This window comes from Pleurodeles waltl, chromosome 12, assembly GCF_031143425.1.
Source record: "Pleurodeles waltl isolate 20211129_DDA chromosome 12, aPleWal1.hap1.20221129, whole genome shotgun sequence".
NCBI classification, from domain to species: Eukaryota; Metazoa; Chordata; class Amphibia; order Caudata; family Salamandridae; genus Pleurodeles; species Pleurodeles waltl.
The window spans coordinates 282,578,255-282,601,634 of NC_090451.1; the positions used below are offsets into that span (position 1 = coordinate 282,578,255).

Sequence of the window (23,380 nt, forward strand, 5' to 3'; positions counted from 1 at the left end):
TGTCTGAGGAAAAAGAAGGTGGTGTAGGACAGGTACACAGACAGCCTGAAGTTCATGCACAGGACAATTTGATGGCCTATTGAAAGGTTCACTAAATTCAGAGGGCGCATCAAACAGCTATGCATCAGTGCAATCAGTGTATAAGTGAGAAACCTCAAAGCCAAGTTAAGGTTCCATTGTGGCATCAGAAACAGTTGTGAGAAAATAAGTGCATCAAACCTTTAAAACATCTCATCGAGTCACGTGATTTAAAGAAAGGCGGTTGGTGCAGCAAATGTAGAAAGGTGGAAAGGGGCAACAAGTAATTTTTTTATAGTGACAACTGCAAGACCTTGACTAACTAAAGACAAAACAAACAAAAGGACATCTGACAGCTACCTAACAGCTTTGCTTTTTGAGGGTCACTCTTGCAAATGCAACACCAGGCTACAAATTTGTCCCAACAACCTGAATGAATGGAACTGTGTGGAGCGGTGTCTGGTGTCAAGGATGAAATTCACCGTGCTAACCCGCAAATCAACTGCAGTTAATTACCCTACTTAACCTCTACACATGGAGTAGTAGATCTACAAAAAATCTAGCCAGGACTCTTCTCATTGTTGGAAGATGCCCTCCGCCATTTCAGACGCAGCTGCCACTTGTGGTCTGCCAGACAACTTCTGCTCAGTTGTCCGCCCTGTCATTGCAATCACGATCAAGAAAATAACTTACAACTCCAATCACATTTAGAGATGTACACTCCTGAAGAAGGACATAAGGTCCCACTTTGCCCTGCTTGCTGCTGCACCACATGACAACTGTTTTCCGTGAGAACTTGCATTAGCCTTCCCTTAATCTATAGCAGGAAGGAGCTCAAACAATGGCTAACTAGGCCAGAAGATTGATGTAGAGCCAGCTTTCCGCCAGAGGTCAGAGTCCAATGATCTCTCTCTCCACTAGAGGGCCTCCCCAACCCAGCAGGAAGGCAGCCATCAACACTATTCACTGTGTGGAGAAGGGAGAAGGACCTGCCACTGAACTAGTTGAGTATGAGCAGCCACAAATGCAAATCTGAAACCACCCCATCTAAGACATAGATGGCATTGGTCAGATTGCCTTAATCGTTGGCACACTGGAATTTCAAAGTGCATTGCAGAGTGCGCATGTGCCACTTGGCATACCTGACTAGGAGGATGTTCAAGGTTATAAGGCACAGAATCCTCACAGCAACTTTCACCATGGTGAAGGACTGAACCCGACACACAGGGATCACAACCCAAAATTCCAGGACTTTTTGCAGAGGAAGGAAAACCATGAACTCCACTGTGTCTAGGATTGTACCAAAGAATGGAAGCCTCTGCTAAGGTGTCAGGTGGGACTGCGGCTCATTGACTGTGAACCCCAACAATATCAAGACGTTCACCCTTGTCCAGTCCCAAGGTGGTCCATGTCTGACTGTGGTGAGCTTACCTTCAACAGCCATGCACCAAGGTACGGTATTACTGGTGTTGCCAAACTCTGAAGATGAGCAGCAACCACCACCTTTTTTTGAACACCCAAAGTTTGCTGGTCAGGCTGAACAGGAGAACAACAAAGTGAACTGCTCCTTGCCTAACTTGAACAACAGGTAATGTATTTGGGACTGTAGAATAGGAATTTGAAAATAAGCATTCTGAAGATCCAAGGGCACCATGCAAGCATCCAGGTCCAGAAAAGGCAGAATTGAGCCAGCGTGAGCATTTTGAATTTGTCTTTTCGGCTTGAAGGCATTCAGAGGCTGAAGGTCCAGAGTAGGGCTCAACTTTCTTCTGAATGTGGAAATAGCACAAGTCCAGCACCTTCGTGATGTCACCTTTGAAGTTCAAGAGCTGCATCTCTTTTAGGAAAATGGACAGGCATTCCTCTGAAACTCGCTCTGGTGTGATCGCAATGAAAAGGCAATCCAGGGTATAGGCATTTGAACAACATACAAGACTCATCTATCAGATGTGGTGGATCGCCAACCTAGAAAGAAATGATGACTCCTGCTCCCTCCCACTTGTTTGCCATGCACCACTAAGTGCAAACAAAACTGGTAACTGGTTTGCTGGCTATTCTAACATAGGGAAGATGGATTTGATGAATGATGCCGTTGCTGGTCTGCCTGATGACTGCCAGACCAGTGTCCCTAGCCTCAAAAGGACTTGGGTGTCCTCAGTATCACTGGTTGCTAAGTTAGGAATGCTATCTGTCTATATGCCAGCCCCCTTGGACATCCCTTAAATATTCTGAATTGAGGCAGATACTGATTGGCAGGGGTCAATAGCCACAAGAAGCATACTGTGGGCTTGCTGTCTACAAAGTATTCCAATGCAGAGTCCAACTTCTCACCGAAAACACAGGGCCATAAAGATATTCATCATTGTTAACATCTAGGGGTGGCCACAGCTCTGGAGCAGGATCAGGATTAGAGCCAAATAGATCCTCTGAAAGTAGGTATGAAAGGGCAGAGGCAAGGATTACAGACGGAGTACATGACAACTGTTTTTTCTTTGGGGATTACATAGTGTTATTGTATTTGGTGAGCTAAAGCTGAAGTAGGTTCAGGGTCAGACATTGGCATCAGGGAAGCAGGAACCAGCATGGTTATCTGACCAAAGTAAAAGTCTGTTCAGGTGTTGGTACGAGCTTAGTAAGTGTTCCCAAGGTGACAGGCAGCAACACTGGAGTGCACACCAGCAATAACCCCACTTGAGTCTCCTAGGATCCATGGGCTAGAAAAGCACCAAAAATGTGCAGCATGGCCTTGAAAGGTCACCAAAAGCCAGAGGAAATACAGGCACATTTGAATCAGCTGAGAAATTAGGTCAGTGAACGGCAACGTCATTGGAGTGCGACTTGCGTCTTGACACCCTCACGCCTTCGTTAGGGAGTAGGGAGAAGGGGTAGAGTTCCCCAGTATACTAAATATATAGATTGATGTAGGCATATACTATTTTTTGTTCTGTATAGTAAGGAAGGTTATATGCCTACCTTGTTAAACATAACTCCAAAATCAAAAGGTAGGACCATATTTGATTTTGTGTATATGATAGATGTTCATCTTTGTTACATGGTGCAATTTGCCAGCATTACATGTATCAAGTGTTATTTTGCAAACTATAAATACATTTTATCTTTATCTGTCAAATTTACAGAATTTTATCAGATTTTTTGTTTTCAAACTAATAAAAGAGTTTTGGCAAAGATGTAACGTCTGAATTATTTCACAGCAAGGTTATCTAGCATTTCCAAGTGGTTTTGTGTGTGCTTATATTCAGAGCACCTCATGGACTACATAAAATAAAAATGTTGATGGAACGAGTTCTAAAACGAAGAGCCATCAGTGTAGCGTACTGAGCCACATGCGGATTATTGCACTAAATAATGCATTTTTAGGTTCAAAATGGTTGCTGGCGAGACAAATTCATTCAACCATAGCCAAACAAATGAAAATAGCAGAAGCAATCCGAATTGTATTGTGGAGAGGTTAAACTCCTCCACTTGAGTATGACCAAAGCAAAGGGATAATTACAAAACCAGTGACTCCACACCCAGATGTACAAGTTACTTACCTTCGGTAACAAAATATCTGGTTGAGACATATTCTAGTTGCAGATTCCCTACCTTAGATTCCTTACCTTAGAATTTTCCCCCAGGCGTCAGACTGGATCCGGAGATTTTTCTTCGAGTAAGACCTGTGCGCATCAGTAGGTGGCATTGGTTGACTCCGCAGGCGTCGTAGTCGCCGTGATGACGTCGGGAGAAGTACATAGACGCCGCCCTCGTGCTGTGACGTCAGTTTCTTTTAACTAATTTCCACGCCAGAGCGCAGAGCCGCTAAGATCACGGAGATTGGTGCGCCAGAGCTAAGGACCTGAAAGGGGGAATCCCTGTCCCTAGAAATCAGTTTGCAAGCAGGAAGGATGGGTGGGCGGTAAGGAATCTGCAACTAGAATATGTCTCTACCAGATATTTAGTTACCGAAGGTAAGTAACTTGTACATCTGATAGGGACTTCTAGTTGCAGATTCCTTACCTTAGAATAGATACCCAAGCAATGCCATCCTCGGCGGCGGGCTGTGAACCAAGATCATACTAGAAAGTCCTGCAGGACCGAACGACCAAAGTAACCGTCTCGACGTACTTGACTATCCAGGCAGTAATGTTTAGCAAACGTGTGCAGGGATGCCCACGTAGCTGCCTGACAGATATCCAGGGCAGGAACTCTGCGTGCTAACGCAGTGGAAGCAGCAGTTGCTCTGGTAGAATGAGCACGCAAGCCTTCAGGAGGTTGCTTTTTAGCCAAAGCGTAGCAGAGTTTGATGCAAAGAAGCATACATCGAGAGATGGTACGCTTTTGCACCACCTTCCCTTTCTTCGCAGCCATATAGCCAACAGAGAGTTGATCATCCACCCGGAAATCTTTAGTACGATTGCGGTAGAACGCCAATGCTCTTTTTAGGTCCAGACGGTGGAGTCTCTCCTCCTCATGGGAAGGATGTGGTAGTGCGTAGAAGCTAGGCAAAGTGATGGACTGGCCTACATGAAATGGTGTAACCACCTTAGGAAGGAAGGAAGCTCTAGTGCGTAACACCACTTTGTCAGGGTGTACAGTCAAGTATGGAGGCTTTGAAGAAAGGGCCTGAAGCTCACTCACCCTGCGAGCAGAGGTGGAGGCGACCAGAAAAACAGTTTTCAATGTGAGGAGCTGCAAGGGACAATTATGCATTGGCTTAAAGGGGGTACACATCAAGTAAGTAAGTACAAGATTAAGATCCCACTGAGGCATGATGTAGAGTGTGGGAGGAAATAAGTGGGTGAGCCCTTTTAAGAACCTACCTACAACAGGAGATTTAAAGAGTGAGGGCTGATCAGGAAGCCTAAGAAAGGCGGAAATGGCAGACAAATACCCTTTAAGGGTGCTCAAAGCGGAGCCCTGCTGGGCTAAAGAAAGAATGAACTGAAGAACCTCTGACAGAGGGGCAGAAAGGGGGTTAACAGATTTGTTGGTACACCATGCCACAAATTTATTCAAACGACAGGCACATACAGTTTTAGTCGATGAACGCCTGGCTGCCAAGATAACATTACAGACTATTGCTGCTCAATCTCCACGCATGAAGGTGGAGGTTGGGCAGGTTGGGGTGGAGAACCGTCCCCTGCTGATGCGACAGAAGATCCGCCCAAAGAGGCAGACTGAGTGGAGGATCGATGGACATGCTCAATAGCTCTGGATACCACACTCTTCAAGCCCAGTCTGGAGCCACCAAGATAACTTGGGCCCGGTCGTACTTGATTTTCTTCAGAACTCTGGGCACAAGAGGGATAGGCTGGAAGGTGTAAAGGAGGCCGGAGCTCCAATTGAGACGAAAAGCGTCTCCGAGCGAGTGGCGCCTTGGAAACTCCAACACGCAAAGAAGCTGACATTGTGCGTTCTCTGCGTAGTGAACAGATCTAACCAAGGCTCTTCCCACTTGAGAAAGAGACCTTGCGCCACCTCCGGATGGAGACACCATTCGTGATTGACTGTGCGTCGGCGGCTGAGTTTGTCTGCTCTGGCGTTGAGCGACCCCCGCCAGATGTTGAACCATCAGGGTAATGCCCTGATGTTCCAGCCATGTCCAGAGGCGTAGTGCCTCCTGACAAAGGGTCCAGGACCCTACCCCGCCTTGTCTGTTGGAGTACCACATGGCGGTAGTGTTGTCCGTGAACACCTGCACCACTTTCCCTTTGAGAGAGGGAAGGAATGCTTTTAACGCAAGCCTGATCGCCCGGAGCTCCAGCATATTTATGTGGAGTCCCGAATCCGCAGGAGACCAGAAGCCTCCCCCATGTGGCCACCCCAACCTAGAAGTGGCACATCTGTCACTATAGAGAGATCTGGCTGGGAAAGGGAGAGGGATCTGCCGTTGACCCAATTTGGATTTGAAAACCACCACTGCAGGTCTTTCGCAGTCCCCTCCGGGATCTGGACCATGTCGGAGACATTTCCCTGATGCTGCGCCCACTGGAACTTCAGGTCCCACTGCAGAGCCCGCATATGTCATCTGGTGTGTGTGTTACTAGCAGGATGCAGGAGGCCATGAGGCCCAGCAGCCTCAGAGTCAGTCTCACCGAAACCCAGACCGAGGCTGAAAGATCGGAATCATAGCCTGAATGTCTTGGACTCGCTTGTCGGGAGGATAAGCCCAAAATTATACTGTGTCCAGAACAGCTCCAATGAAAGGGAGCTTCTGAGAGGGAGTCAGGTGTGACTTCGAAACGATTATAGTGAACCCCAGCTGGTGCAGGAGGTTCACCGTAGTCTGAAGGTGGGAAACGACTGTCTGGAGCGAAGGCGCCTTCAACAGCCAGACTTCAAGGTAGGGGAAGATTGAGACTCCTAACCTGCGCAGATGAGCTGCAACCACCACCATCACTTTTGTGAACACCCAAGGGGCGCTGGTAAGGCCAAAAGGGAGTACGGTAAACTGAAAGGGCTCATGACCTACCACAAATCGTAGGTAACGTCTGTGGGCAGGCAGGATGGGGATGTGGAAATAGGCGTCCTGCAAGTCCAACACTACCATCCAGTCTCCTGGGTCCAAGGCAGAAAGAACCTGAGCCAGGGTGACCATTTTGAATTTCTCCTTCTTGAGGAAGTAGTTCAGGTCCCGAAGGTCTAGGATAGGACGTAAGCTCTTGTCCTTCTTTGGAATCAGAAAGTAGTGGGAATAACAACCACAACCTACTTCTGGCACAGGGACCCTTACTATAGCTCTCTTGGCCAAGAGAGCTGCGACTTCCTGGCGGAGAAGCACCAAATGATCCTCCGGAAGATGATGGAAGGATGGTGGCATGTGTGGTGGTGCAGATTTGAAAGGGAGTAGCCCTTCCGAATGATCTGCAAAACCCACCCGTCCGTGGTGATATGTTCACAGTGGGGCAGGTGATGGCGGATCCTGCCACCAACTGGGTGGGAGTGAGGGGACGGACTAGGAGGGTTGGAGGCTGAAGTGAACTGGACAGACCTCTGGTTCCCTGTCCCACTGCCAAGTGGGATTCCGCGTCCTCGGCCATGCATAGGCTGTCCAGCGTGCGTGGCACGGTGGCTGGGTAGAGGACGCAACAGGGCGCCCCTTCCGTATCCACGAAAGGGACGAAAAGCTGACTGTGGCGGGTGTGTGGCAGAGGAAAGACCAAGGGACAGAGTCGTAGCCCAGGAATCCTTGAATCTCTCCAAGGCCGAGTCCGCTTTGTCTCTGAAGAGATGGGTGCCATCAAAGGGCAAGTCCATGAGTGACTGTTGGACATCCCCCGAGAAGCCAGAAGTGCGTAACCAGGCGTGGAGCCGTAAGGCCACTGTCGTCGCAACTGATGAGCCCAGAGAGTCGGTTGTATCCAGCCCACAACGGATAGTGAACTTTGCCGCTTCTCTCCCATCTTTCCCTGCTTGGGAGACAATAGCACGGGCCTCATCCGTTATCTGCGGCAGGACTTGAGCAACCGTATCCCACAGGGAGTGGGTATAACGGCCCAAAAGACATGCAGTGTTCACAGACCGCAGTGCGAGGCTGGAGGAAGAAAACAACTTCTTGCCAAATTATTCCAGCCTTTTGGATTCCCTATCCGGGGGTGCGGAAGGGAACGTGCCAGCAGAAGATGAAGCCTGGATTAGAAGACTCTCAGGTGTAGCGTGTTGGGGCAGGAATTTTGGGTCGTTCAGCGCGGGCCGATGGTGGCGAGCAATAGTCCTGTTCACAGGAGCCCCTGTGTTGGGTTTGGACCATGTACCCAAAAGGACATCAGTGAGGGCCTCATTGAATGGGAGAAGGGGTTCTGAAGTAGAAGCCCCAGGCTGAAGCACCTCTGTCAGGAGATTAGACCTGACTTCCACAGTAGGTAGCTCAAGGCCAAGGACCTCAGCCACCCTACTAACCACCATACTGTAAGTAGCTCCCTCCGCTGTAGCCACGGTAGGATGAGACAGCATGCCAGCATCAGAAGAAGTATCCAGACCGCTGGCTTCGCCCAACTCCTGTGCCCAGTCCATAGCAGGGTCATCCTGGTATTCATATGAGTCCAGGAACCCCTCCAATTCCTCCCCATCTCCCATCTTACATTGCAATTGCACCGCTAAAATGATTTGGCTTTTGTCTGTCACAAGTAACATTCATAAGCGCAAAGCTAAAAAGAGAGCTACATAGGCACAGGAGAAAAGGGATTCAGTGGAGCCTATATATAAAAATACATATTAATACCAGCTGTCACTGCTGAAGTCATCACCTTGCTGTGGCTACTGGCAAATCTGGTCACATTTGTACTCCAAGTCTCCCCCGTTGTGCTTGTCATGAACAGTGGTAATGGAGATTGTATACAGTCCAGGAATAGCAATTTAAATAAAGGAGTCAGGCCACATTCGGACAAATGTGTCTAAGTCACGTATTTCAATAAATGTTCAAACAGCGCATCTTTACATGCTAGTATTAAAAATAAAGTGTTCATGAACAAAAAAAGGAACACAAATAGCTCGATAATGCACCCGTCAACAGGTGCAACTAATGCAGTAATCTACACTATTTAGCCCAGATCCAACAGTTTTAGAGTAACCTGTAAAAGAGATGTGATATTCGGCAACTACTGTAATCACAGAGGCTCAACAGTGATGGAGCAATCATTAAAAATGGACAAATTAGTGACAGCAAAACTATTTCACAGTACGGACAACATTTCTTCGCAGAGAAAAAAGATTTTTCATAATTCACTCTACAACTGACATACCTCCAGTAAAACATGCCAATTAGAGTTTTTTTATTTTTTTTAATCAATATTAGTTACAAACTATAAAAATAAAGTTAAATATTACCTTGCCCTTTCTCGAGAAATATAATTTTTGATTCGGGAACAAAATTAGAAGCATTTATAATCATTTCCTGTCCTCCATTTACTGAACAGCTGTTTATGTTGTACTTGTCAATCTGAGGAAGTTCTTGAGCAGATCGCTGGGCTGTATTGCAAAAAAAAAAAAAAACACGAAGTGATTAGTGATGATAACGTAATACTGATATAAACATCACCAAAAACAACAATCCACTACTCAGTTCTGTTTAGATTAGGACAAGCATAATTGGGCAAGCTCTGGTCCTTGCTCTGAAAGTCTATTTAGAATTCAGAACACTTGTTTCCACTATAAAATGGTACATCAGTCATCAGAAATGTTGCCAACTATAAATGGGCGCACTTCAGTTGAATTAATGTATATTTAACAGGGAATAATAGAAAAGATCCACGTAACCACAGAAAACTGGGACAAGAAGGGGAACTTAGACTATGCTGTGATGCTATATTCATCAGATTGCAGAGTACCTGTAATCAGTGAGCCCGGATCTGATTCTGAGCAGGCAGATTTTTTTTTATACTAAAAATGTAAATAGTGAAATTCCAAGCCTGTCAAAGAAAATAAGTTACTTACCTGTAATTGTGGTTCTCCAGTATTGGTATCTTTCATAGATTCACATGCTTGAATCATTCTCCGTTGTCAAAGTGGGAGTCCCACTGTACCTAGAAAGCAGTAGAAAAAAATCTCTCTTTTTTCTTCTTTTTTTTTTTTCATTGTAGTCAATGGCAAAAACACGTTCACTTTCATAGCTTATCAGCCTCATTAGAAAGGCCCAAAGTTCAGCCAATCAGTTGAGACCATCCCTTTAGAACCCTCCGCACAGAGGCTCAGTCTCTCAGATTTTCCAGCACTAGTGAATTCAAAAGAGACGAAAGAGGTGAGCCTCCATGGGGAGGAGGGTGGGTCGCATGTTAATCTATGAAAGATATCAATACTGGGGAACCACAGTTACAGGTAAGTAACATATCTTCTTCTCCAGTATTGGGGTATTTTTCATAGAGTCACATGTTTGAATTAGAATAGTCAGCAGTACAAGAAGATGTTAACATCTATATCTATAAGAAACATCATTCTTTACATATCTTTACATAAATATATATCTATGGAAAATGTCACTTACCCAGTGTACATCTGTTCGTGGCATTAGTCGCTGCAGATTCACATGCTGTGCACATCCCGCCATCTGGTGTTGGGCTCGGAGTGTTACAAGTTGTTTTTCTTCGAAGAAGTCTTTGAGTCACGAGACCGAGGGACTCCTCCCATTTCGACTCCATTGCGCATGGGCGTCGACTCCATCTTAGATTGTTTTGCCCGCAGAGGGTGAGGTAGGAGTTGTGTATGCTAGTAATATTGTCCATGCAATGGAGTGAATGCGTATGTCCATAATAAAGTTTTAAGTAATATATTTACAAATGTACAAATGTTTAAGATCTACTTCTAAACGGCTACAGGCTCCCGGGGAGGCGGGTGGACGCATGTGAATCTGCAGCGACTAATGCCACGAACAGATGTACACTGGGTAAGTGACATTTTCCGTTCAATGGCATGTGTAGCTGCAGATACACATGCTGTGCATAGACTAGTAAGCAGTTATCTCCCCAAAAGCGGTGGTTCAGCCTGTAGGAGTTGAAGTAGTTTGAAATAATGTTCTTAATACAGCTTGACCTACTGTTGCTTGTTGTGCAGTTAGAACATCTACACAGTAGTGCTTGGTAAATGTATGAGGCGTAGACCATGTGCTGCCTTACATATTTCGTTCATTGGAATATTTCCTAGAAAGGCCATGGTAGCACCTTTCTTTCTGGTTGAGTGTGCCTTTGGTGTAATAGGCAGTTCTCTTTTAGCTTTAAGATAGCAGGTTTGAATGCACTTAACTATCCATCTAGCAATGCCTTGTTTTGAAATTGGATTTCCTGTATGAGGTTTTTGAAAGGCGATAAATAGTTGTTTTGTCTTTCGAATTAGTTTTGTTCTGTCGATGTAGTACATTAGTGCTCTTTTGATGTCTAATGTATGTAGTGCTCTTTCGGCTACAGAATCTGGCTGTGGGAAGAACACTGGTAATTCTACCGTTTGATTTAAGTGGAACGGTGAGATTACTTTTGGTAAAAATTTAGGATTGGTCCGTAGAACAACTTTATTTTTGTGTATTTGAATAAATGGTTCTTGAATGGTAAATGCTTGAATTTCACTCACTCTTCTTAGAGATGTGATGGCAATTAAAAATGCAACTTTCCACGTTAAGTATTGCATTTCACAAGAGTGCATGGGCTCAAAAGGTGGACCCATGAGTCGTGTTAGGACAATGTTGAGGTTCCATGAAGGAACTGGTGGTGTTCTTGGTGGTATAATTCTCTTTAGGCCTTCCATAAACGCCTTTATGACTGGTATCCTAAACAATGAAATTGAGTGCGTAATTTGTAGGTAAGCAGAAATTGCCGTAAGATGTATTTTAATGGAAGAGAAAGCTAGGTTAGATTTTTGCAAATGTAGTAAGTATCCTACTATTTCTTTTGCTGATGCGTGTAAAGGTTGAATTTGATTATTATGGCAGTAATAAACAAATCTTTTCCACTTATTTGCATAACAGTGTCTAGTGGTAGGTTTTCTAGCCTGTTTTATGACCATACATTCCTGTGTGAGGTCTAAATGCCCGAATTCTAGGATTTCAGGAGCCAAATTGCTAGATTCAGCGATGCTGGAATTGGATGTCTGATCTGTTGTTTGTGTTGTGTTAACAGATCTGGTCTGTTTGGCAGTTTGATATGAGGTACTACTGAAAGGTCTAGTAGTGTTGTATACCAAGGTTGCCTTGCCCATGTTGGTGCTATTAGTATGAGTTTGAGTTTGTTTTGACTCAACTTGTTTACTAGATATGGAAGAAGTGGGAGAGGGGGAAAAGCGTACGCAAATATCCCTGACCAGTTCATCCATAGTGCATTGCCCTGAGACTGATGTTGTGGGTACCTGGATGCGAAGTTTTGGCATTTTGAGTTTTCTTTTGTTGCAAATAGATCTATTTGTGGCGTTCCCCACATTCTGAAGTAAGTGTTCAGTATTTGGGGGTGAATTTCCCATTTCCCCGATGGGGATGGAAAAAAACCCCGAAGGGCCACCGGAGCTCTTCTTAATTCGGTGTCGATCTGTTGTAACTAACCCGATACCAAACGCAAACAATACCGACGATTTTTCCGAGATTCTAACTAACTTTCCGACCCGAAACACGGAGCGAAAAGGAACACGTCCGAACCCGATGGCGGAAAAAAAACAATCTAAGATGGAGTCGACGCCCATGCGCAATGGAGTCGAAATGGGAGGAGTCCCTCGGTCTCGTGACTCGAAAAGACTTCTTCGAAGAAAAACAACTTGTAACACTCCGAGCCCAACACCAGATGGCGGGATGTGCACAGCATGTGTATCTGCAGCTACACATGCCATCAAACACATATATATGCATACTAGTAATATACAGCTATAGTTAGATATCCTTATCAATATCTATATACATATACTTTATCTATATAAGATAAATATTAGTTTGGAAATATCAACATTCGAGGATGGCGGGTAAAGAAGATTATTGGCTCACCTTATGCAAATAAATTAAGCAAAACTGCTTGTCCTACCGCTGCATCCATCCTGTCAGCAGCATCCAGGCAGTAGTGCTGAGTAAAGGTGTGGCTGCGAGTCCACGGTGCCGCTCTGCAAATCTGGTTTAGAGGCATTACTACGAAGAGAGCTGCTGACGTATATACCGCTCTAGTGGAGTGTGCCTTGACGTTGGTTGATAGTTGTCTTCCCGCTAGGTGATGACAGAACTGTATGGCAGAGGAGCTCCACCATGCTATGGTTTGCTTGGAAACAGCATTCCCCTTAGTGAGTTGGCCATAGCTAATAAACAACTGATCAGCCTTTAGAAAGTTGCTAGTCCTCTGCATGTAGAATTTCCAGCACCTCTTAAGGTCTAGGGAATGTAATGCTCGCTCTGCTGGAGTTCGAGGGTTCAGGAAGAAAGTCTTTAAAACCACTGGCTCATTCAAACGAAAGTTCGAAGGAACTTTAGGAATTAATTTTGGGTTAGTCCTCAGAATGACCATATCTGCTTTAAATTGCAGAAAAGGTGGTGAGACTGTGAATGGTTGACTGTCACTAACCCTCTTTGCGGAAGTAAGGGCCAGAAGGAGCGCCGTCTTCCTAGAGATATATTTCAGGTCAGCTTTGTGAATAGGCTCAAATGGATGCCTCATCAATTGGGACAGCACAATATTCAGATGTCAGGAAGGAGGAGGAGGAGGAGGACGTTGAAGCGGAGGACCATCCCGAACAAGCCTTTTAGAAATTGCTTTATTATCCTGGATGACCATAAAGATGGTAAAACTGCTGCACGGTGGAAACAAGAGATGGCTGCTAGGTGAACTTTGATAGACAAATGGGAGAGACTTGATTTCGCCAAGTGTAAAAGATATGGAAGAATCTGCTCTGGAGAAGTCTTTAGAGGATGAATATTGAAGGTTTTGCACCCTATGCAGAATCTCTTCCACTTGAATCTGTACGTCTTATTTGTAGACTGGGCTCTGGCACAGGCGAGCACCTCTCGACAGTCTGAAGGGATATCTAAACCGTTAAACTCGTAGAATTCAGAAGCCAGGCCGATAATCGTAGTGAAGTCGGGTTGGGATGACCGACCTGCCCCTGATTCATCGTTAGCAAGTCTGGTGTTGATCTCAGTCGCATGTGAGGCTGTTCTGAGAGGAGTAGCAGCTCTGTGAACCAAAACTGGGGCACCCACCTGGGAGCGATCAACAGAAGTCAGCAAGGTTCTCTTTTCATCTTCTGAAGAAGTCTTGGGATGAGTGGGAGCGGGGGGAAAGCCTAGGAATACATCCCTGACCATTTGATCAAAAATGCAATCCCCTTTGACCCCCTCTGCGGTTGCCAGCTTGCGAAGTGTTGGCATATTTTGTTCTCCCTTGTTGCAAATAGATCTAGACTGGGTTTGCCCCAATGACGAAAGAGGCGGTCGAGAATTGCCTGGTTGAGCTCCCATTTGTGACAGGTCGCCCGAGTTCTGCTTAGCGCATCTGCCAAAGTTTTGGAAACCCCTGGGAGATGTTCCGTTCTGATAGTTATATGATGATGAAGAACACAATGCCACAGTTCCTGTGCCTGAAGAGACAGCGCCTGTGATCTTGTACCCCCCCCCTGCTTGTTGAGGTAATACATGACTGTGGTGTTGTCGGTTCTTATCAACATCGAGGAACCTCTGATCTTGGCAAGGAAGGCCTTGAGCAACAGGAAAATTGCCTTTGATTCCAATATGTTGATGTGGAGAGCTGATTCCTGTGTGGACCATCTTCCTGTTACTGATAGGTCCTTGTAAGTGTGCGTCCCCATCCCTCTAAAGACGCATCCGTTGTTAGAATGTGCACTGGTTTGTCTTTCAGGAAGGAGAGACCCTCCAAGATGTGAGGGGTGTTTTTCCACCACTTTAAGGCTTGTCTCGCTGATAAGGTTTTTTGGCCAATATCGTCTAAAGAACCGTTTATTTGTTTACACTGAATGTCGAATTGTTGTTGAAGTGTTCTCATGTATAGGCGACAGTTTGCTATCAACGGCATGCACGAAGAGAGCATCCCCAGAAAAGATTTGGAAGTCTGGACAGAAGTGGAACTTCTTCTGCTGGGACGGCTTGCTGAATTTTGAAGTTTTTCCCGTCTGTGTTGAGAAGCAAAAGCTCTTGCTCACTCTGTGTTCAAAATAGCCCCTAGAAAGGTGATGTTGTTCAACTGGTCTTGGCAAGACTTTGGGTAGTTGACTGTTAAACCCAACGCCTTGAAGAGGGATAAGCATGTCTCTGTGTCCTTGGCCACATTGGACGCTGTTCGTGCCAGTCATCTAAGTACGGGAACACCTGGATTCCCAACTACCTGAGGTAGGCTGCAACTGGTGCTAGGACCTTGGTGGAAACTCTTGGGGCTGATCTGAGGCCAAAAGGTAACACTCTGAACTGATAATGGGTGACTGCAACCTTGAACCGTAAGAATTTCCTGTGACTGGGATGAATAGAGATGTGGAAGTATGCATCCTGGAGATCCAATGACGCCATGAAATCTCCTTGGTTGAGTAAACGTAGCACATCTTGAAGGGTGATCATACAAAATGATTGTTTTTTCAAGAATTTGTTCAGAGAGCGAAGGTCTAAAATAGGTCTTCAGTCCCCTGTCTTCTTCTGCATGAGGAAGAAGCGAGAATAGAAGCCTGTTCCACTCTGATGCTTCGGTACGATCTATATTGCTCCCTTGTTTATCAAGACGGCAATCTGTGCTAGGAGTTCTTTTAGATGGGCAGGTGGGGGTCCTCCTGGTGGCACTTGCGGAGGACGTTGATGGAATTCTAGCGTGTGTCCCTTGCTGACAATATCGAGGACCCATCTGTCTGATGTAATCTGGGACCACTGGTGAAAGAAGTTGGAAAATCTGCCCCCTATCAGAGTGCTGGAACAGGGGTTGGGGGCAGGCAACAGATGGAGGTCAGTGTTTTCTCGCCACATCCTTGGCCTTGTAAGAAGATTTTCCTCTTGTGGTTTGCCAGAAGTGTGCAGATGATGGCTGCCGATAAGCATGGGCTGCTGTTGGCCAATGGTCGAACTAAATTGGCCTTGGTAGGACGGATACTGTTGATACTGATGTGATCCACCTCTGTAAGAATAAAGCCCTCTTCCTCTTGCTCCTCGAAAGGGCTGCCTTTTAAATTATAGCGTACCCAGGGATCTAGCTGTTTCCATGTCTGCCTTTATTGACTTCATGGCGTCATCAACGTGCTTGCCAAATAATAGTTCTCCGTTGTAAGGCATATCTAGGATCCTCAGTTGCAACTCTGGGCAAAAAGATGTAGCTTTCAGCCACCCCAGGCGTCTCAGTACAGCAGCCCCGGCTAACTGGCAGAAACCAGTAGATGAGGCATCGATGGCACAGTCTATAATTTCTGCAGAGATTATCTCACCTTCCTGTAATATCTTACGTGCTTCCGCTCTACTATCCTCAGGCAGGAGGTCGATAAACTGGGATATGTCTGACCACATCTGACGGTCATATCTTCCCAAGATTGCCAGGGAGTTCACTGCCCTGACCGTGGTGGCTGCCATAGTTGAAAATTTCTTCCCATTTGAATCTAACCGCCGCCCTTCTCTATCCGGGGGCCCAGTAAGCGGGGAAGACGGATTCCTGGACCTACGCTGGGCCGCCTGAGATATCACAGAGTCCGGTTTAGGATGACCAACTAAGCAGGCTGGTGAGTTGTCTAGCGCTTTGTATTTCTCATCCAGCCTTGGCAGCACCGCTGGGATTGAAGACGGGGTCTGCATGACCTTAAGACTCTCTTCCGAAATAAAGTCAATCGGTATTGCTCAAACAGATTTCCTAGTGTCCTCGTTGAAATCATAGAGGAAACAATCTGACTGCTTGGATGTTATGGGCAGTTGGAATCTCTTTGCTGCTCTCTCCATCACACTATGGAAGCCACTGATGTCTTGCGTTGGAAAACCAACCGGTGGTGGTGTAGAAGGGGATGGCGTCTGAGTCCGATAATCATCCCCGATAATCATCCAGTTCCTGGAGAAGCGAATCAGAGTCCTGTATCTCGCTCTCTTCTTGTTCGTCATCCGACGAAGGCAGATCGTTTTCCTGACCTGATGATGGGACTAGGATAGGCCCTATAGACTCTGATGGTTGATTGGGAGGGCTCAGTGGTATGGGCAGAGGTTGCACTGGAGTGGCCGAGACAGGTGTAGGAAATCTAGCACTATAATCCTGCATCATGTGCTGAAGGTTGGCAATCAATGACACTGGCATTTGGATTATTTGCTCCTGTTGCAACTCTTGAGCTCCTGGTTGCCTCGGTTCCTAGATACAGCTGTTCACACTCTGCCTCATCATCTTCCTCCTGACATTTTATACGCAAGTCTGAAGGGCTACGTGCCACCAGGAACAGACCATTGTCTGAGTATATGTCTTCCTCCTCGTCATCAAACAGATGCTGTGGAGGTGCCGGCGCTGCCTTACTAGGTGACGTATGAGAGGGCAAAAGAGTTTGGTGACTGGATTTCCATCTTACTGCCAGAATTCTCAAAGACAAGAAAGAAGATTTTCCAGATTCTTTGGTTGTGGACTCAGAAATTTGACCAGTCGACGGTGCAGTCGTCAATGGTGTTGTCGACGGTGATCTCGTCGACGATGGCATAGTAGATTTTTGTGCCGTCATCGACACTGCTGTCAGAGGAACCGTCGTCAACAATGCTCTTTGCAGCTTACCCGCGGACGCTGATGTCGACGGTGCGCGCGTCACTGATAGAGACCTCACCTTTTTCTACATCGACTGTCTCTTTGAAATCTTTATCGTTTGAGCAGCTGACGGACCATACTTTATGTTATGTTAATGATTTATAGAGCGCATGGATACCCAAATGCTTCCCAGCGCCAAAATAAATTTCTATATCTTATCAGTGCCATAACAGTACCTAACATGGAAATAAAAAAGTCTTCAGTTTCTTGCAGAAGGAAAGTTCAATATGATCCTGACTAAGTCCCAAAGGCAAAGTATTCCAGAGATGAGCAGATTGTACTGAAAAATAATTACCTCCCCATCTAGACTTTTTAAAGTGAGGAGTATAGACCAGTGAAGCAGAGGAAGACCTAAGGGGCCTAGTCGGAACATAAAAAGAGAGTCTAAGAAATTTAGGCCCACTGTTATGCAAGGCTTTATGAGTAATACACATCGCCTTGAATTTGACTCACTGATTTATGGGGAGCCAATGAAGAGAGGCCAGAGCAGCTTTGACAGAGGTATGTCTGGGGACCTTTTTTTAGCAACCGTGCCGCGGAGTTCTGCTCGATCTGTAACCTTCTGATTACATATTTAGGGGAACTGAGAAAGAGGGAATTGCCGTAATCCAAGCGAGACAATATTAATGCTTGAATGAGAAGCCTTCTGGCCAGAGTTTGGATTGAGGGGTATTTCCAGGATTTAAAAAGGACACTACTAGTTGGGTGTCATCTGCATATGAGATCAAAGAGAGGCCATCGGGTTCTACAATTTTGGCCAACGGAAAAAGATAAATGTTAAAAAGGGTGGGGCTGAGTGACGAACCCTGCGGGACTCCACAGGGGAGGAGAAAGGAATTGGGGTAAAAAGCACGATCCAGCACCTGGAACGTTCTATCCTTTAAGAAAGAGGAAAACCAGCACAGTGTGTTCCCCTTAATTCCTATCCCAAAGAATCTTCGAAGGAGAATGCTGTGGTCTCGGGTATCAAAAACAGCACTCAAATCTAATAAGATGATAGCTGCCTGACCGCCATGATCTAAGATTTGGCGTGCATTCTCCGTAACCGCTAACAGGGCTGATTCAGTGCTATGTTGTGGCCTGAACCCCATCTGAGAGGGATCTAGGAGTTCATGTTCCTCAAGAAAACCAGTTAACTGATTGTTAACGTGCTTCTCCATGATCTCAGAAAGGCTAGGGAGCAAGGCAATAGGTCTGTAATTCTTCAGTTCTAGAGGATCAAGATTAGATTTCTTTAATAGGGGTTTGATAACGGCATGCTTAAGAGGTTGTGGTAGCATGCCAGAGTTTAGAGAGTGGTTCAGAATGTCCTTCAGCACAGGGCAGATTATGTTAGAGGCTAGTGCAAGAATATGAGATGGAGCAGAATCTAATGGAGAGCCTGATTTTATCGTCTGAAGATAGCTAGTAAGGAGGGCGATCGTAACTGGCTGAAAGGACGAAAGAGAGGGCCCAAGACACTGAGGTTGTCATTGCTTTCAGCATTATCCCTTGCGGATGCTGCCTGTCTCCTTCTTGATTGTTGTTTAGAACAGGCTGCTGAGCGCAGTGCTCGATAGGGTTGATGCTGATAAGTGGGCCGAAAGGACTGCTGGTAGGATTGTGGTTGGTACCTCTGGTATCCTCCAGGGTACGAGTAAGATCTGTGGCCATGCGCTCCGCAAAAAGGGGTCTTATGGAACTGGAGAGTTCCTAGGGATAAAGCTGTTTCAGTGTTATTCTTTATGGCATGCAAGGTATCATCAATGTGTTTCCCGAATAAAGAGTCTCAGTCGAAGGGAATATCAAGGATCTTCATTTGAACTTCTGGCCAGAATGATGTGGCCCTGAGCCAAACCTGGCACCGAAGGACAGCAGGTCCTGCCAAATGCTGAAAGCCCTTGGATGCAAAATTCATTGTGCAGTCAATTTCAGATATGTGGCGATGTCCGAGTACATCTAGTGATATTATCGCCCGGAATGGCCAGAGTTTGCTGTACGGACAGTTGGCCTGACATGACTGTAAGTCTCTTTCTGATTTTATCTAGTTCCCTTCCCTCCATGTCAGGTGGCAAAGAGATTAGGGTGGAAGGATTTTTAGACCACCACTGTGCTGCCAGAGTAATGACCAAAGCAGGTCTTGTATGTCCGATCAAAATTTATATTTTTTGATCTATTCTAGAAATAACAGCAGCGATGGTCGCCGGTGTTTTCATTATTTTTACTCCTTCCTCCCAGATATAATCCATAATCAGTACTGATCTGTCTGTTTTTCTGGATTGCTTCCTGAAATCTTACAGAAATCAGTCTGATTCTTTAACAGTTATGGGAAGCTGGAAACGCTTGGCCGTTCTCTCCATTAGCAAGTGAAAACCACCAATATCTTCCAGTGGAGAATCCACTAGTCGTGGAGCTGGAGGGCAAGGTAGAGGAATGAGGTAATCATCTCATTCATTGGTGTTGGGGCGATTGCCAGTTTTTTCCCCTTTTTTCCCCCTTCCCATCACCATCATCATCATCTGTTATAGAGGGATCCTCTCGAAAAGGCATGTCAATGCAGAATTGTGCATCATTCTTGGGGTAGGTGAAGGAGGCTTCTATGGTCTGATGATTTAGGTGCAGGCATAGGTATCATTGCAGGTGGTTGTTGCGCTTCAACTGGTGTTGGAAAGATCTTGTAAAAGCCCTGAACCATGCTTTGCAGGTCTCGCACCAAGGCAGCCAGCACCTGGACCATGCCTGGTGGTGGTGGTAGTGGTGGAGGTGGAGCATAAGGATGGTATTGCTCCACGTGGCTTTGTTAAACAGGCTCATAATAATCCTCTTCATCTTTATATTTGAGGTGCAACTCCAAGAGGCTGTGGGCTGCATCAAACATTCCTTGAACGCCGACCTCCGATTCCTAAAGACCCAACAGTTGGCTGGGAGGTAGTGGGGTCAGTTCACAAGGATATGTGTATTCAAGGGAAATGTTTTCGGTAGGCGGCAAAATTCGCATGAACAGTAGTGTTGATGGTGTGGACAAAGGCAACATTTGTGGATTCTTTTGCTTGAACTTTGCCGACGACAAGGAGGACTTCTCAGACGGCTGCATCGTCGACGGTGGTACTTACACCAATGCGGTAGTCAATGGCATTCGTATAGTCTTCGTCAATGTCACTATGGTCAACAAGGTGGATATCATCAATGGATTGGTCATCATCAAGGTAGTCTTCGTCGGTGCAGAAGTCGTCGTCAACGGAATGGATGTCGACGGTGAAAGCGTTGGCGGACTGCCAGTCATCGAAACCTTGCTGTTAGATGCTGTTGATGATGATTTTGATGGTGTTGACCCTTCAATTAAATTTTTTCCGTTAACTTGGTCTTTTTTTTTTTTTAAACCAGTTCAGAAGAGGATCTAGGTTTCAATGGGAGGGTTGTAGATGGAGTATAAGGCTCAGATTTAGAGTCTGAAGACGTCTCCTGGCGTAGATCCATGGAGGGTCTTTTTAAAGGTGTTCTTGCTTTTATGAAGGGGACTCATGCTGATACCTTTTCCTCTTTCTGGAAGTCTGAGAAAAGATGGAACACACTGCTTTTCTCTTCAAAAACAACAGCAGTCTTGGACTTAAGTTTCCACAACCATTATAAAAGTCTTCCCTCACAGTCTTTGAGGATTTTGGTAGAAAAAAGTTCTACATATCTCGCAGTCTCTCACATTGTGGGGTGGATGAAGGCAATACATTCATTCCTTATAAGGGTCATCTGAATGAAGCCTTTTCAGACCTTGTGCCACATATGGTAAGAAGAGTCCTTTCTTTACCAGTTCTGACATACTAGAACAGAGAAAGAACCATTTTGGAAATCACCAAATGTGAAGGACAGAGCAGTGCTCAGGGAGACTCCCTCGCAAATGACGTGCAGTGAAAATTCTGAGTGAAGATGCCTCTGTTGGGAGTGTTCTAGGGTGCTGTCATTGTTCAACTTTTGTCCTTTTCTAAGCTGAACCTTGTATTCCCTGTACAGCCTATTATACTGATATATAATGCTTACTATGATATCCTGGCACTTCCAATTGGACGACGGGGAATAATTCAAGCATGCAAATCTATGAAAGATACCCCAATGCTGGAGAACATATATATGAAACAAAGAAGGACTCAACGATAAGCTCTGAGGAACGCCATTAGTGAGGACTTTCAATTCCAATAAGCAAGAGAACCAGTAGGGGATTCTGAAGTGGCTGATATATAAGAACTTTCCCAACAGGGAACCAAATCATAGATGCCTCTGGAGAAGGTTATAACCAACAGTGTTGAAGGCTCCAGAGGGGTCATCTAAAACAGAAATCATGACCGACTCCTTACTAACGAGAGGGTAAAAGCTCAACCGAATGGGTTTGAGATTATGATGCACCAACAAAATTGTGCTGAGTTGTGAATGGATTTCCTTGTCAAGTACATTTACAGTAAATGGTAATAATGAAATAACATAGGTATTACTCAGCACTGACAGATGTACTGTAGACTTATTTTTAATGAAGAGACAATCACATCTAGTTTCCAGCTACAGCTTGATGAAATAAATATAAATCTCCCTAAGAATCAGCACAATGTGTCAGCCAGTGAATGTAATTTGTTTGTGGCTGGGGCAAGGATATGCAGATAAAACAATTTATTTTAAAGGATCCCAAAAGAAGTATAGTAAGTATAACAGTCAGAGATTTACAAACCTCCGGGAAAATGAAATGAACTGAAGAGAAGGGAGAAAAATAAGTGTGCCTGTGAATAAAAGGGAAATTACAATGGAGTCAAGAATTTCAAATATATTTGTGTAGATGAACTCCCTTCTTCTACAATGTGAGTTATATAGTCAGTGGAAATCCACGAGGAAACAAAAATGAATGATTGTTTTGATGATTTTTGAGATCTGATTGTTACTACAGAGCAAATGAGAATACATCTAAATTCAACTGTTCTACTATGATATACAAGTTTGGTGGAGCGGAATTACGATGTGCCATAACTCTATTAATCAGAATGCAAAGAGCATAAGAGAGCAGACTGGCTTTACTTCAGACAACATCTGTAGGTACCTATATATTTAAAATATGCATCTCTACAAAACCAGCAAAAATAATGTACAAAACAACTTACAACATTCAACAGGTATGGAAGCCACCTGCAAAGACAGGACTTTGCCGCTAGGTTGTGGGATGTGTACTCGAAATACAAGACGCACCCGAGTGTTCTTTCTGCCAATATCGGTTTCTCCTTTACGAAGTTCTATATCAGAATTTCGGAGTTTCAAAATGCCTGCACAATCAATGCTGGAAAACAAGCAATCACTCAGTTACTGAACTAAAATTTGTTAAGATGCCAATATTCAACAATACTTGAAAGAAAGTGTATTTCAATAAGATTGCCAAGGTTTGACACAGTTCACATGCATAGCTACAAAAATCTTCAATGTCACTTTAATATGGATTTTCAGGTTTAAGCTAGGAGACAACTTCAGTTGTCACCACAGAGCTCTTTATTTATTACATAATACAATATACATTATAAATAGTAAGCCTTCTTAGTCATTTCTCTGTCGTAGTGTCAATCAAATGTTGGATAAGCCCATGGACGCCATACATACAGTTAAGCAAGTGGTTTTCACAGGTCAGCTATTGCTCTACTGGCTATGCCAAACATACTGTTTATGAGATATAGAAGTACATGTGACAGTCATATCAATCTTTGTATGGCATTAGCAGCAAGTGGAGGCACAGTAACCACACCGTTGGAGTCTCGGTAGGATAACAGTGACTGTCGCTAGGCCCAACCACACAGGTGCGCACCATTTTTATCGGCTCAAGTGGGGCAATGCTGGACGGTAGGAATTTTGTGGATTTCTGCAGATTCCAGAATTTTTGATCACAGAAATGTGAGGAAAAAATGTGTGTTTTTGATCAAGTCTGATGTTTGCAGGGCAAAGTGGGTAACAAATGGTGTAGGATGGATGTGAAGCACCCCACCCTGGACTCCCCCACATGTCTAGTTTTCAGAACTGTCTGGGTCTGGTAGGTTTTTCCAGGTGGCAGCCAACCCAAGCCTAAAAAGTGTAGCTATTCACCACTGCAAGTGGGATGATACTGGGAGCTAGCCAAACTCTCCTGGCCCATTTGTAAAAACAACTCTAAAAAGAATCAAATATCCCCT

General features: G+C 45.1%; 1 protein-coding gene across 3 annotated transcripts in view; it reads right to left on the minus strand.

Moving 5' to 3' along the window:
* Positions 1–23,380, minus strand: part of NFATC3 (nuclear factor of activated T cells 3) — an 821,290-nt gene that overhangs the window by 321,676 nt on the left and 476,234 nt on the right. For all 3 annotated transcript variants that reach the window (XM_069216237.1, XM_069216233.1, XM_069216234.1), the window contains exons 5-6: positions 22,331–22,503; positions 8,845–8,985 (exon numbers count right to left, since the gene is read on the minus strand). In XM_069216237.1, the coding sequence (XP_069072338.1) occupies positions 8,845–8,985; positions 22,331–22,503 (314 nt within the window). The remainder of the gene's footprint in view (positions 1–8,844; positions 8,986–22,330; positions 22,504–23,380) is intronic.